This window comes from Sapajus apella, unplaced genomic scaffold, assembly GCF_009761245.1.
Source record: "Sapajus apella isolate SASKATOON/1434 unplaced genomic scaffold, GSC_monkey_1.0 scaffold18, whole genome shotgun sequence".
Taxonomy (NCBI): domain Eukaryota; kingdom Metazoa; phylum Chordata; class Mammalia; order Primates; family Cebidae; genus Sapajus; species Sapajus apella.
This window is the reverse complement of record NW_022436958.1, coordinates 7,665,144-7,681,451: the sequence shown is the minus strand read 5'-3', so window position 1 is coordinate 7,681,451 and position 16,308 is coordinate 7,665,144. Positions and strand designations below refer to the sequence as shown.

The 16,308-nt window shown below is 35.8% G+C and overlaps 1 protein-coding gene across 6 annotated transcripts in view; it reads right to left on the bottom strand.

The window, feature by feature from the left end:
- The window catches only part of ARHGAP15 (Rho GTPase activating protein 15), a 637,215-nt gene that overhangs the window by 127,693 nt on the left and 493,214 nt on the right, over window positions 1-16,308 (bottom strand). Inside the window, exon 13 of one of the 6 annotated variants that reach the window (XM_032286217.1) lies at window positions 1,860-14,723. The exons of the other annotated variants lie outside the window; for them this stretch is intronic. Coding sequence (XP_032142108.1) covers window positions 14,689-14,723 — 35 coding nt within the window. The 3' untranslated portion in view covers window positions 1,860-14,688. Of the gene's footprint in view, window positions 1-1,859; window positions 14,724-16,308 lie in introns of those variants that run through there. 6 annotated transcript variants of the gene reach the window in all.

The window sequence follows — 16,308 nt, the reverse complement described above, 5'->3', positions numbered from 1 at the left end:
GAAATATAGAAGCACATGCTGGTTACTTAACTGGTTACATTGATAATGAGGAGGATGAATGAAATAGAAGAAAATTAAGCTTGTTGAGAGAGAGAAAGGCTTTGCTTTTTTACAGTATTTGATAGAGAAATAGAGCAATTTTTAGAAAATGCCTTGTTCTCTATAACCTTGACTATGCTAAGACTCCGTGAGTACATTGACTAGGGGTTATAACATAACACCAGAGAAATCTTTTGACTTGCTTATAAATTACTTGGCCTGAAACTCAAAGTGTGGTTTGCACTATGTCATTATATTCATAGAGACATGACCCTCTTTTACTGCAAGGACTGCCTTACTGTTCACTCCCAGAATAGCAAAAACAATAATAATAGAAATAAGAGATGAAGATATAGAAATGTGCATCCAACAATACATCTTTATGAGCAAATAATTTTCTTTGAAATAACTGATTGTGTGAAAATCACAGGAAATTTTATTTGTGATTACAGGGCATGGTGGAAACCTCTGCTGTCATATTGGATACAAGGCAACTCTTTTCATTTGAAAACTTAAAGCTATTATTTCTGATTACTTAGATTTTTACCTAGATTCACACTTATTTTCAGATAAATGGAAGTAGTTTTATAACAAATGGTGAAGGGGAGGGAAGGAAAACCCCAAAATATCCCAAGGATTTAGTAGACATGAATAGTCAAGGACTTGACATGTCCAGCTTCAACATGTAGATCCAAGTCTTATTCTCTTGAGTTCCCAAATGAGAAGAGGAACAAATCACTCTTATTCTTGACATAAAAACACCCAGCAAATTTTCTTGAAAATGTTAGAATCTTCTGAGGGAAAAAATAATATAGGTCCAAGTCTGAGTTACCCTGTAGGCTACTAACACTTAGATTTGCCTAATATTATTACTTGAACAATTAGGGGATGCACGTAAAATTTTAAAATTTGTATGTTTCTTCATTTAAGCACACAAATTACAGGATACTTTCTTCATTCAATGGTTGCCACACAATAACTCTTAAATTAATTCATGAAAGAAGGCTAAAGTTTAAATTATAGAACTTGAGTAACAAGAAACCATCTAAGCATTAGGACAGAATGAGCATTTTGCTTTTGTACTTTTGTTTGAAAACCTCAAATCATGCAAGTGCTCAACCTAGCCCTGGGTTAAGAGGACTCCCATTGAGCTTATTAATAAATGTAGGGAACAAGCTGGGTGCTGGAATATCAACCCTCTGAATGGGATGATATTCTGAGTATTACTCAGCCCTCTTAGGCTGCTAGCTTTCTGGACCTGCTTTGAAATGAATCTTATACACATCAAAATACAATGAAGAGGGCATGTGTGTGAAAATATGGAAACCATTCTTATTTTCCATATTAATGAGAAAAGTTAATTTATTTCTCACACTGAGACACTAAGTGAAAGGCATACCTTGAATAAAATGACACAATATAAATCTTGGCTAGCTAGTTAACATTGCTAGTTATTTTGAATTTTCATTGTAATTTAACATTATTTAAAGTGATATACATTTGTAAATTGAGATAAAAGAGCTCTGACAGAATGAGTAGAATTAAAGATTACTTTTTTTCCCCCAAATGAGATCTTTTTGGCTTGTCCTCTTACAATTATTGCTTGGAGGACTGAAATGTGTTGTTTATAACTCAACGATTCACATAAAGGCAACCCTGCAGTACCACATAAAATAACTATAATAATTTGTTGTAATTGAAGAAAAATGTGTTTGTGCAGAAAGCACCTAACAACTCCTGCTTTGGTGTATACTTTCCATAATCTTTCGATCAGCAGTGTAGTGTGAGCAGATTTTAAAGTATACTTTCTAATAAGAGCCTTTTTTTTTTTTTTTTAACTACTTGGTGATATCCTAATTAACCATGCTCAATTGATTGCTTTCAAAATAAGAACTAAGAGCTCTCATCTAGTCAAGTGGAAGCTGATTCAACTATTTTATACTATGGCAATGATAAAACACACACACACACACACACACACACACACACACACACACGTTTACTCACACCCACCACATGTATTATATTAGTAATATCATACTGTAGGTCTTCGGGTTTGAGTCAGTATAGCATGATAGGACAATTCTATGGAATTTCATGTATTATTTTTCTTTTAATACTTATGAAGGTAAGTATCAATGTCCATTTTTCATTCACAGATTAGAATTATTTTTTGACTTTTTTTTGTAATCATTTGATGAACTCTCACATCCAGAAAATATGCCATTTCACTTGAAAGAAAAGCAAAAGAGTACGTGGGGAAAATAAACTCAATGCAGGCAGAAGGAAACTGACCATTTCATGTCTTAATCCAATTGCTACTCTTGGTTTCCTTTTCTTTTTAAGTCAAAATTAAACATATTTTATTTGGATTGACAAGCACTTGATCATTTGATTATGAGATTATAGTATGTGGTCAGAGCATCTACTGCATGATGTTATTTTGCAGGAGAGGACAGGCTTTTTAGATCCCCATTACTGTGGGTCACATCCCTTCTCTGGTCTCATAGATAAATGAGAGTAGATAATACAATACATACTAACTGTCATATACAGAACTGAAAAACTGTTTTCAGAATATATAAATCCCAGTCAAGGCATTACGCAACTGGAGTTTAAAATGTTACATGTAAATCATCCAGACTTAAGCTTCTTAGGAAACACAAACCGTTCTCTAAGGACATATGAGACCAGAACATCAGAAGATGCTGTCTCACTGTGGGGTGGCAGAAAACAGTGGCTCGCAGACCACCCTGGTGTGTAGTAATCAACAATGCAGTGGCCCACTTTATAAAGGCGTCAGACAGTCTGTAAGCAAAAAGGCAGAGCCTCCAACTGAGACAGGCCCTGCTAATAAGTGGTTTCTAGGAAAAAGAAGGAAAAAAAAGCAGCTTTAGCATATGCAACAGGTCTCATATCACAATCTTTTTTTTTTTTTTTTTTTTTTGCATTCCACCTTCTTTCATATGAAACAACTCCATCAAGAGTGTCATTGGAAACACCAGGAGCAATAGAATAGAAGAATGCACTGACATTCTTACCCTTCTGCTCTCGCAGCCTTTCATACATTTATTATGGTGCTGCACTTGTAAATATCTCATCACATGTCTGTTTCCCCTGCTGGACTGTGAATTTCTTGAGTGCAACACCATGCCCTGTTCATCTTACTGTTTCTACTTTCAACATTAGTGCGTGCTGAAAAAGTCCTCAGTACATATTTGGTGAAAGAGCTTTTCAATTCCATTACTGCTGGAATAGCTATCTGGGAGGCTCTGGACAAACCACTTCATGTGTTTTGCTTCAGTTTCCTCATCTAATGAATGGGAATAATGCCATTTTGTACATTTTGCAAATACTTAGCAAAAGAGATTCTGCAAAAGAGATTTCGTATTTGAAACTATTTTAAAAATATTTTTTAAAAAGCATTTGTTTTCAAGGTGCAGGTTGGGGCATTTCTTACAATATAAGCTGAATTTCCTGAATAATATACTGATTATATGATACTTCAATGTATTATTGCATTTGACTTACTCAGACAAGTTATTTGATCTTATGCTCTCTACCATTTAAAAGAATCTTATTAATTTTTATAATTTATGTATTTGATAATGAAAAATAACAAAAAACAATTATTTAAGAAAGTATTGACAATATTTTAGTTTCCTTATAATTCTGACTTTATATGAGCAAAAGTACCTCAGTGAGTGCTCATACCTGCTGTGTTAAGTACAGAGACTAAACCACATTTTGTCAATAAGGGGCAACTTGTACAAACTGGGTACGCAAATAGAAAATAATAATGTTGAAAAAAGTGTAATTAATTAATTCAAGCTTCAAGATAAGATCACTGGATCCTGCTGACCCTATATGTTAATCAGTTGATTGATTAATTGCTACAATCATAATAATTACACAGTGCAAATCTAAGTACACTTAATGATAGTGTAGACTTAGATTTAAAAGTTCTTTTCAATCTGCTTATCTTCTCTTTCTTGAATTAAAGGAGTTGGTTTCATTTACTTTAAAGATAACTTTTGGCTTGCAGAGCTGAAAAGCTTATGTCAAAATTAGCCAAAGTTCATTTTTGCCTGTTCAATTAACCATTTTTGATTACTTCTTAATGCTGTTTAAAAAGCAATCTCAAACTTACGAAATAGGAATTTTGCATTGTACATATTCATCCAATCATTTACTCTTATTCTGAACATGCTCATTGTATGAAGTGGTTTCATAATTACATGGCAGTAGCTGTCCCCCAACATACAGTTTTCTATACTTTCTGTTCTATATTTGGATAGCAGATAGAAGGGGCCTGAGTTGTCACTGACATGCTCAGATAAAAGTATGTGCTATAAAGTCAATGTAACTTATTAAGAACTATTCAGACACTTAAAATGAGGACTAGAACTAAAATGGCTTAACATGCATACACATTTATATTTTTCACATGAGGGAATCCCAGTTTTAGGATTGAATATTTTTCTGCAAACACACACACACACACACACACACACAGCAATTTATATCTTGGTATCATTGATTTGGTCAAACTTTTATTCTCACCACTGTCGACTTCTGACTGGTTATTCAATGTTCCAATAGCTGTAAAGATTCAGTTGGGTGATCTTGAACAAATTCCTTGCAGCACAAAGATACAATGAATTGTGTTGGGGCTCAGAACACTACACCTCTAAGTATGGCCCTTTGGCACACTGAGTACTTTGAACTGAAGAAGAGTTGGAAGGGCCTCAGAAGCAAAAAGTTCTCTCTGATCTTTGCCTGCACTCCTTTCTCCTCTAATTTCTCCCCAGAAGCTGGTCATATAAACTAGAACTCTTCCCCAAAACAAGTCATAAAACCTAGAAATGTCATTCTCTGACTTTCTCTCTTTTCCCCTGATGTGACAGGTGTCCTGCCCTCTACCCAGAGGAAGGAATGTCATACAGAGACACAGAAAAGAATTTGAACAAACAGGCCTGAACAAACATTACCATTAGATCATATTTTTTTGTCCAACCACATTTCTACATGTCTTTTCATTCTTTATTAAACCTTAACATAAAAATGCACAATTTTCCCTAGGTCTTTGGATCTTCATTTCTGAAAGTTCCTGTATCACATTTTTGTTTAAATAAATCTGTTATGCTTTCCTCTTGCTAATCTTTCTTTTGTTATAGGGGTGTCAGCCATGGCCCTCAAAATGGGTAAGGAAAATATATTGTACCTTTTTGCCCCTACAACTGTCCAGATTCTGTCTGTAGAAACAATGCCAGTAAGAAGAATCATCTGACTGCTGCTTTGTGTTTGATTCAGTTTTCTACTGTGTGTAAAACAACTCATCAACATAGCTTCTGAATTTCTGTCATGTACATTTCTATCCTCATGGTTAACTAGTTTCAAAAGCTAACCCATCTCTTTCTTCCCAGATTGTTTATCTGAGATGTCGTTAAATCATTGCAACTTTCTTTCTTGTAATCTTTTACATATGGTTTCTTCTTTTCCTTCATTTATTCCTTTTACTCTTTTGCAAAATAGTCATTTTTTTTAAGTTGGTAAACACCTTGGATGTAACCGAGCTACTAGATGCTTCTTAAACTTTTGCCTGCATATGAATAGCCTGGAGAGCTTGTAAAAACAGATTTCTAGGCTCCATCTTCACTGGTTGTCATAAAGGATGTCTGGAGTGGGGACCTAGAATATACAGTCTAACATGATCCCAGGTGATTCTGATGCTACCAGTCTTTACACTTTGAGTAACACTTATTCTATAACTTTTTTTGGGGAGGAGGGTGTCACACATCTAGGAATCTTGCTCCGGAAAATACACAGATGCACATGTACACAGTTTGGCCAATATTCTGGGGGAGTGGTGCATGAGCCTCTTGAGGCATATCCATGCATGAGTCCCAGAGCACTGAGGTCACTTGCCTAAGGTTATACTTGGGTGATAGCCAAATGTGGTGCCAAATCATGATGGGGTTTCCTGCTTCCCTTCTCCTCTTAAACATATCCTAACAATTATCACCACATTATTTTCTTCAACACATGAGTTTCTGCTTTCCACTACCTTTCTCAAAAATCTTTAATGGAGTTTTCCCTGCCTGCAGCATAAAATTTAAACCATAGGCAGTATTGAATTCTCTGCAATTAATTAGTTAATTTATAGACCAAGAATTTACTAAATTCCTTTTCTGTGGAAAGTACAAAGCTAGGCAGGAGGATACAGAATTGCTGCTTTGCCTTCAAGGATTCATAATACTGGATTAACTGTATCTGCTCTCCTTTATTTTGTGCTGCTGTCTCCAAAATCATTGCTGCCTTCAACCCAGATTCCTCACTTTCCACAAAACAGCAGCTTCATCTCAGGGCTGGAGTCAGTGCTTGGCTGGAGCCAACATTTCCTGGCTGGCTCTTCAAACTCCATATACTCCTAATGCCTCCTTCATGGAGTCTTCCCAAACACTGCATTTTTGTCTTTCCCTTCTGTAGAGTGTTTATTGTCTTCATCATTCACTGTGCTGCTAGATCATATGTGCTCACATGTTATTCTCTAGTTCAGGGTATATACCTATTACTTCTTCAGTACTCTCCTCGAGGAGCATACAGCATGGCTCAGACCAAGATGCTGTGATATCAACATACTACAAGTAGAAAGAGCTGCTCTTCTCTTATTTGGCTTCATCAAGGAAAAAGAACCAAAATAAATGGGTCCCAAATGTGACTGTCGCCAGGATCACCTAAGGGTTTGCTCATGGTTTCTTTAGAAAACACGTTTAAACCTCACCCGAGGCATAACGAATCAACACCTATCTGGGTTGGTCCAGGAATCTGTTTCTACAAAGGTGAGCTGGGTCAAAAAGCCAGGTATGAGAGGCCCTCGAGCAACTGATTCTGAAATCCCCTCCAACAACGTCTACTCACCTTCTTCTTACACTTAAAAAAAATCACTACAAATACTTAATAATAGTGTGGAAACTTGAACACAGAAAAACAAAAAAATGAAGAAACAAAGGCTATATAATCATTACCTGCCAATGTTTTTAAGTAAATCCTTTCATTGTTTTCTCTACATATAAATATTTACAAACATATTTTACAATAGGCTCATACTATACATGCCATATCATACTGTAGTCTCGTAATATTTATTGGCGTTTTACCTTGTGAAGTAAAATGCTTTCTATAGCACAACTTAGCAATAACTTAGTATTTCATTATATAAATGGGCATAATCTAACCTTCCCTAAGTTTGTGCACATACTTCTATGGTTTTCACTATTATAAATAACATTTTGACGGGCAAGTTTGTACACATCCTTGTGCATATCTCTGAAAATTTCCTAAGATAAATTTCTAGACATATAATTGCCAGTACAAGGCATGCACATTTTAAAGCCCTTTGCTAAATATAGTCAAAAGTCCTTCTATGAATTTTCTAAGAGTTCCAATTTAAAGCTGTAACAAGTCTTGCCTCATTGTGAACTTTGGCATTTCATCTATAGCTAAGTTTATATCATAAATCGTTCTTTACAGGTAGCAGCAACTTTTACCCTTACAGAATACTTTATGCGAAAATTACATCTTTTGTTAAGCTTACTATAAATTTACTGGCTATCTTCCTTGCAGATTTCCACCAACGTTAGAGAAAAGAAGATTTTAAAATAATTAATCTCCTGAAGTAACCTTTGATTAAATGTAACATGAAAGCTAAAAACTTGAAGCAGGAGAATGCTATTTTCTTGTGTGATACCTTATTCTTGCCATCTGTTGAACAAATATCTGATTCCAAATAATGTCAATTAAAACCAATGGCAAATCTTACTTTTACTTGTGGATATTAGCAAGAACATTGTGCTACTTGTGTAGTTATCTTATGGCTGTTGAAGTACTCTATATGAATACAAGATTTTTTTTTTTTTTTTTTTTTTTAGGTCTTTAACCTCTCAGCACCAGTTTTATGGAACACCCACCTCTAAGCAAGTATGCAAAATGCAGTGCTGCTTAGCATTGGGAAATCCCCAATCTGGTGCCAAGAAGTTCATAAATACAGTAATGGACCCTCTTATGTCAAAAGTGAGCATTGTTTAACAGTGTAAGTTGGAACAGCCTTTGGGATGCATTGCAGCTGGAGTTGTTCCACTGCAAGACATCACAAACTTCAGGATGATGGTTGTCACACCAGGTCCTGGAAGGGCAACCTACTTCAGTCTGCAAAGTGAACTAAAAGGGAATGGTTGTTTACACATGGTCCTGATGCCATCGACATAAGAAACACAACGACACGAGCGGTGAAGTAGGAATTTGGTGGCAGATGGTCAGGTCTGCAGGAAGTGTCCACCCAGCTTTGTTTGGCCCATATTCTGAAACAACTAGAATAAACACTTAGTGTCATAATTTATAAGCATATCAGTACCAATAAATCAGAATCATGCAAACAGTCATGTTTATTATATTCTTGTTGCTTAATATTCATGACAGTAATTTATTTTTATAGTACAGTTTCACTGTTCTCTCCACCACTGCTCTGCATTTAAGGCTGGCAAGTCGTACTAGCAGAAGTTCAGGTAACACTTTCAAGACTGCGAAAGTTCACTAGCCTGGTCAAAAGACTTGATTCGCTCATTTAATTTTTCCCATCTTTTCTCATAAACTTTTAAACCACCAAGATGAAATTTCTGGAAATTAAGTAGTAGTAATACTTCTTTGACATGTAAAAAATGTGAGTGTTAGAGTCCACCTAGTCCTGTGGCAGTAGCTGTGTAACAGAGCTCATAACGCAGATAGAAATATTTGGGAGACGTAAGCAGTTAATTCTTGAATTTACTGGCAACAAAATGCATTGAATTAAGCATTGTTTCCACCTCTGCCATTCACCTTCTCTCTACCCTCTTCCTTCTGATTCCCTACTTCCGTAGTGTAGGATCATTGCTGCTAATTACTATGGATTGTTCAGAGAGAAATTACATGAAACAACCGCCACAGAGCACATTGTTTTAAAAATTCATTTAGTGCCAGAACTACAAGATCAGTAAAACATGTGTCCTATTCCAGAGAAGCTTATGTCAGATAAACAGATATAAAACAACATTACATGGGTCTGTACTTTGACACGAGACAACTTATATTCAGTTTTGTAATGAACTCAGTAGAGAAAATTTACAATTGCCAGAAAAAAGGAGTCACAAACATACAAGCCTGAAAAGCAAATTTCATTTAAAAAATTTCCCAACTAAAAATAGTCTTACAATCCTATTAAGATCTGTGGTCTTATTCTGCAAGTTTGCTATGTTTTAACAAAGATGTTAAGCATTTTTTAAAAAAGTAGAATACCACTGAATGTAAGTAGACACAGTATTAGTATTTTAATTATAATTGGGCTCTTTTTATTATGGGTATAGAGGTTTGAAATAATGGATTTATTTTGTAGACTCCATGAAAATACTTTTCTAGCACATGACATGAGGGATGAAGTGACACTTTGCTATAGCTTCACCTTTTAACTAAATAACATATATGATAAAAGTTGTAAGAAATTTTACAATATCATTTCCTAATTCACTTGCTGGGGATTGCAATAAGGATATAATGCCTTCTTTCTACCTTTAAGCATTTGGAATATGGGGAGTTTATTGCTAAAGTGATTGTTGTTGTTTTCTTCTAGTGATGCATTCTGCACAAAATAGGTGCTCTTAGCTAACATTCCTAAAAGATAAATTAAATGTTTGTTGCAAATAAATTTACTTACCCTTTAGCCTTCTCCATCTGCTAGGTGTGTTTAAATTTCACTGGTGTGTATTTTACTTTTAAAATTTTTTCCAGTGATCTAGCCGCAAGAATGAGTACCTATAATGTTGCCTTGGATACATAAAGCAATTAAAAAATTGTTGAATTTGTTTTAAATAGTCAAGATGGAAGCTTTTCTTAATAATGAGGTTTTGAGACCATGTGTATGAGCAGAGAAATTCAATTGTGTTCTGTTTGGTTTCCCTCATTGTAGTTTTTAACAACATACAGCCTTTATCTGAACTACATCTAAATCTACCAATTATCTCATTTCTAAATAGACACTTGTTAATCACTTTGTTTAAATTGGTCAAAAACTGTAGTTGAGTGGTGAAGAGTAGCACCTTTGGAATTTTTCAATTATGGGTTCAAATTCTAGCTCTGCAAATTACCAACTGGTAGACTCAGGGAGGCTATTTAATACTGATTAGTCTAAATTTCCCAAATGAAAATAATAGGAATAATACTGACCACAAGGGAGTATTATAAAAATGAACTTAAATTGTGAAATGTACATATAGCAATTGGCTACATGTAAGTGAAAGTATGGTTAGTATATTATAAATTGGAATTATGATCATATGGGCATTATGGGGTTTATTTATATTTCCACTACTCTAATAGGTTGTAGTATTTATGATTCAAATTCTTTCTAAATGTTGTCCAACTATCTAGAAAACTGCACTTTTTAAATTTGGAGTGTCTCTTCTCTAAGTTTTTTATTGACACGATATTTGAAGTTCTTCCCCGAAATGTTGCAAGATTTTGTCTCTAACTGCTCCATTGTTTTAAATGATCTTGCAGTTTGTCTTACTTGGTCTTGAATGTATTTGAGGATGTAAATGTGGACTTGGAAGACAAACCGCTCAGGTTTGTAAATATCATAATACTAGAAGGAAGGTTCAATGAATTTGTAGTTAAAAAGTGAGTTTTGGTTCCAGTTCCAGTTGTTATGAGACTCAAGTGACATAAATTTTCTGAGTATGCAAAACTTAAAGCAAAACTCTCTCGTACAATGGTACAAGATGGCATGCACATTTCTGCATGAAAGTTTAAAAGTGTACAAACTTATCTGAGAAAGAAAATGGTAAAAATGACATCTTGGACTATAAATTCAATTTCGGATCCTGATAGTATAATATTAATAAAGAAAAAATCAAATCTCATATCACAGTAATAGAAAGATATTGTGAGACCATAAGAGGAAATTTTATTCTGTACTGATAAAGTTGTACACCTAAAACAGTCCACTGAAGTATGATTTCTCTTATTCACTGAATGTTTTTGTCCCCAAAATCCATATGTTGAAGTCCTAACCCTCAATATTATAGTATTTGGAGTAGGGTCTTTAAGGGGCACTTAGGTTTAGATAGGGTCATGAGAGTGGAACTCTCATAGTAAGATTAGTGCCCTCATAGGAAAAGGGAAAGATTAGAGCCCACTCTTTCTTATATTTGAGGACACAATGAGAAGGTGGCCATCTGCAAGCCGGGGTAAGGGCCCTCAGGAGGAAATGACCATGCTGGTGCTCTTATTTTGGACTTCCAGCCTCCAGGACTGTGAAAAATAAATGTCTATTGTTTAAGCCACACAGTCTCTGGTATTTTGCTATTGCTTCCTGATCTGACTGAGACAATTTCCAAACCTTAGAAAAGCACATTTGGGGGAGTGTGATCTTGGTGATGAAGTGTCTGGAAACTTTGATTCATGGTAAATTACTGAAAGTGTCGAGGAAGAAAGGAGAACACCAAACAGGCTCTGCAGGTTACACTTTAAGTGTTTTAAAAATACTTAAGGAGCTGCTAGAGAAAGATCCTGCTGGAAATCTGACATTAACCAATGTGGTTTTTCTAGTTGTGCTCTGGCTGGTCCTTCTCATTGGTAGAGATTTCTACTCAGCTAACACAGGGGGTCCAGCTCTCAGAAGCTCTAAGCATCACAGTTCCAAGCTTACAGACAGGAGCTTCTGAGATCTTTCTGGGTCCAGTATTTGCTCAGGATCATTCTTCTTTCCTGACGAGTTTTTCTAAAACACTTTCATAACATGGCACAAATTCATAGAAATTTTCAAAGAATATTTCAATGAGGTAATGGTTTCTTCTTGGGTACCAATTAGATATTCAGAGAATAATACATACAAGGTGTCAAAGAAGAATGTTACCATTGTGCCTGGAGTTAGGAACCTGGAAGAAAAGCTCAAAAGATTGTTGCTTTCATCTCTTTGTAAGACAGTGACCACCTGCAACTAGTGGGACAGATGGTACTAATTAGATCTGCCCATCCATTACTTGGCAGAGGAAGGGGCTGGAAATGTGAAAGGGTCAACCTTTCACCTGCTGGACACTCAAGGTGAGAAGGAAAAGGAAAGGGGCCAAGAACTAACTGTCTGGCTAGACAGTTATCATGGACTTAAGCTTTAGGTATTTGATCTTTTTAAATTATAATTTCTGAAAAATAAAGGCATTGTATGTAATGAAATGGAAGTGGGGGAAAGTACACATTAATTAGAAAACTATAAATAAACCAACAAAAAGAGAAAACCCTCAATTATCCAATATAATATTTTTATAGTTCATGGTTTGAAAAATATATGTCTGCCGTCATCTTTCCAAACATATCGCTTTTACTCTTAACACCAGCGCCACTACACATTTTCTATAACAGTGCATTCATTTTCCATGTTTCTGGTTTCCACAGTGTATGTAAAAATGTATGAGCCTATCCCTAGAGAAAAATTCCATTCTCTAAACCACATGGCAATTCTCAGTGCAGATATTCCACTGTTCCAACATGAGCAGAATTCCCCTGGGAATTTGACAGTACTCCAGGAGCCATCACATCTAATATTTAATTCTGCAGAGCAATAGGAATGAGCCAGTTGAAGAAACGCCACAATTCAAGGAGCTTATGATAGTCCTAGAAGCTATTTCAGGAAAATTCTTTTATTGACAGACAGAGAGGTGGAGGGCTGGAGAAAGGACAAATGCTTGAGCGAATGAGAAAGTCCAGCTGAATGTGGGCAAACAAGAGAAACAACTGATAAGAATCAATTCTTATTCCATAACAGGCTTTGAAAATAGCACATGAGGCCCAGCCTGGTGACTCTGGCCTGTAATCTCAGCACTCTGGGAAGCTGAGGCAGGAGGATTGCTTGAGTCCAGGAGTTTGAGACCAGCCTGGGCAACATAGTGAGACCCTGACTCTACAACAAATTAAAAATAAATAAATAAATAAAAAGCTCATGAGAGGTTAATATGAAAGTTCTTTTGAGAGGATTTTTTTTTTAAAGTCTACATTTTAAAGCTAGAATATTGTGTGGCAACCGAAAGAAAACGTGACATATTTCCAGTTTGGAGAATGAGTGTGTGTGTCTGTCCCTGTGTTCAGCTAATAACTCTTTGATCATTTTAGTTGATAAATTTGAACATTTTGGGATCTACAATGTTACAAATTTCCCAACTGAGAGAGGGCATCACTTTGGAGTTGGCTCTTCTGATGCCACTGTGAGCATCACAGATTCGGTAACACATAGTAGAAACAAGGCAGGCTCAGGTCGGAGAAGCTGGATAGCATCTCGGTTATGATGACGGTGTAAGTTCTATAATAAAGCAATAGGCTTTGGACCATCCAAGTGGAGTTGGGCTTGGGAAGGGCTGGCAGAACAAAGCAGGGATGTCATGAGATAAAAAAAAAAAATGGGATCCCTGGGTTATGAAGCAAGAGACTATCCTATATTATCTTAAACATGTTTGGTGCTGCGTGGAATTCTCAAAGCAAAATATTAAAGCAGAATGAAGATGGCTGCTTTAAGACATATAATTTGAAATAGCTTTACCAGAGAAGTGGAAAAATTAGTGAGAATGGACAGCAAGGTCCTCTGAGGCTGTTATCTAAAGGACACTCTGATTGCGTTATAATATAATACCAGCAAATATTTACTAGATACTGTGTGCCAATGACTCTGTAAATAAGTGCATTTCCTGACATTCTTTTTTTGATTGCCGTGGTGAAGATATAACTTTTCCCTCCATTTTATCGATGTGGAAATGGAGGACAAAAGAGATTAAAAATTTGCTCTAGGTCTAGATAGTAAAAGGGGGAGACAGGATTTGAATAGAGGGGGTGGTGGTGTGTAGTGCAGGCAGAAACTTGAGCTTAGCTGATGAAAGTAGACTTCCCTGAGGAGTTGACAGGGGAGTGGCAATCTGGGAGAGTGTGTTTCAGTAGAGAGATGGAACAGTCAAAGACCTTCAGTGTGCTGGGGTATTCAAAGAAGAGCCAGCGTGCTAATGGGCTGGAATGCAATGAGCAAGGCAGGAAACAGTAAATGATGAAGTTGGAGAGCTTGTGGATGACCAGATCATAAAGGACTTTGAAGACCTTGGAAGGAATTTGGCTTTTTCTCAAAATGAAATGCAAGCCAGTTATTCAGTTTGCCTGTTTTTAGAACTAGAATCATGTTGGGTTGGGTGAGACAAAGAAATTTTTATGGGACATAGGAGAAACTATTCTCCTAGAGATGGCCTGAGTCAGAGTTGGGGATCAGCGGGCAGATATTTTGGAAGAATCATCACTGGTGATCACAATGGGGTGTCAAGCAAAGCATAAGGAATGAGACTGGAGCTCTGTGTGGTAAAGAAGACCTTCCAATCTTCAATTTTATTATAATCTATTGATGCAGTGAACTTGATAACAGGCAAAAAAAACCTGGCCACTCAATCCCACCATTAGAGGAATAGGTCAAGATAACTCCTTTTTTGAGGAGAAATTTTGCATTTTGTTACATAGATATTTTTAAAGCAGGTCTATTCAGTAGAAGTAAAGATGCCAGGGAAGCTGACTCATGAAGGCTGCCTGGCTGGTTGCTCAGCTTGAAGAGTTTATTGCTTTGAAAAAGTGACCTTAAAGAGATGGAAGAAAGAAGTGCAAGTAAAATAAAAGTTTTAAGGAAAAGCAAAAAGACAAGCACCACATTTTCTAATGGAGCTGATGTCTTACCACTCAATTAATTTCTGAGTCAAGGCCCAATTTTAATTCTGAATCACCTTCTAGTTTTACTTAGAAAGGGCTTTTCATTAAGCCAAATTAAGGAGCTGGAGGTCCAGTTGTTTATTATCTAGCACTAAACCATTCCTACAAAAAGACACCTGTGCAAGCCATTTGGCTCTAGTCAAATTTTTTTTTTCAATTTAATTATGAATATAATTAGAATGAGTTAAGAGACAAGTTAGGCATTAGCCATAAAATTTCCAGGTTGCATACACACACACACACACACACACACACACACACACACACACACACACAGAGATTAAAAAGCAACCACAACAAAAATACTAAGTCTGTGAGAATGTTAGCTTGCAGTGGACACTAAAAAGAGAGTCTTTGTAAAATTTACCTTTATTTCAATTTCAAATTTCCTTGAAATGGTGCAATAGAGGATATTTTTATACTGCATTATTTTTACATCTTTGGTTTCTCTGTGATGAACCTTTACACCCTGCTCTTTACTTTCTCTGGTTTTAAGGCAATTTGTCACTTCTGTGCTTTCATGTTTAGCAACCATTTTTACTCAAGTGCCTTGCAAGCTCTGTTTCTTTTCTCCCAAAGAGTGTCATCATGGAGTTGATGATGCATCAGAAATAGTTTGACCAAAGGGCAAGATAAAGTCAAGAGTAAAGAAAATATTTGCAAATACACTTGACTGGCTTTTTTCCTCCCAATTACCTATTGAAAGCATACTCTAAAGGCAAAACGGAATAAAGGCCTTAGGGGGAAAAACATTAGAACATGCAATAGGTTCTTTTTGCCATAGGGCAATGTATTTAACTTAAATTATTTTTATATGAGGATGTTGTGACTGATGTATAGACAGGGATATGAGTTTTGTTTAAGGTCTTAGGCATAGGGTAACATCTACCTTTGGTGACGAATAGTCTGCATTTTAATAATGCTCAGTTGATCTTATGGGTACCATTTCTCACAACTTGTTTTACTGATTAATTAACCATTATTTTAAAAAACCAGGAATTTAAAAAAATACTCTCTTCAAAGGCATATGTGATTGTGGTCTTTAAATTGAAGACTTGTACGTAATATCATTACTATCTGAATTTTGTACCGACATGCTTAATCTCTGTGTTCTATGCACACATACATTCATATGTATATACAAACACAAAATATATTATGTATGTTCATCTGATGTTTCTATTTACTTAGTCAAGCCAGAAAAAAACACAAAAGAGATGGTATTGGAACCATAATATAGTTTTTGATCAAGGGGTTAGCATTGATTGCCTTCTAATAATGGAAAACATATGGAACATTGCCCAGGAGTGGGAAGAAAGTTATTTTTGTATACAATAGGCAACTTTGGAAACTTACAATTCAACAAATCAACAACTGCCAGCTCACATACCTTGATTTGATCATTACGCTTTGTATACATGTATGAAACCATCATATTCTACCCCATAAATATGT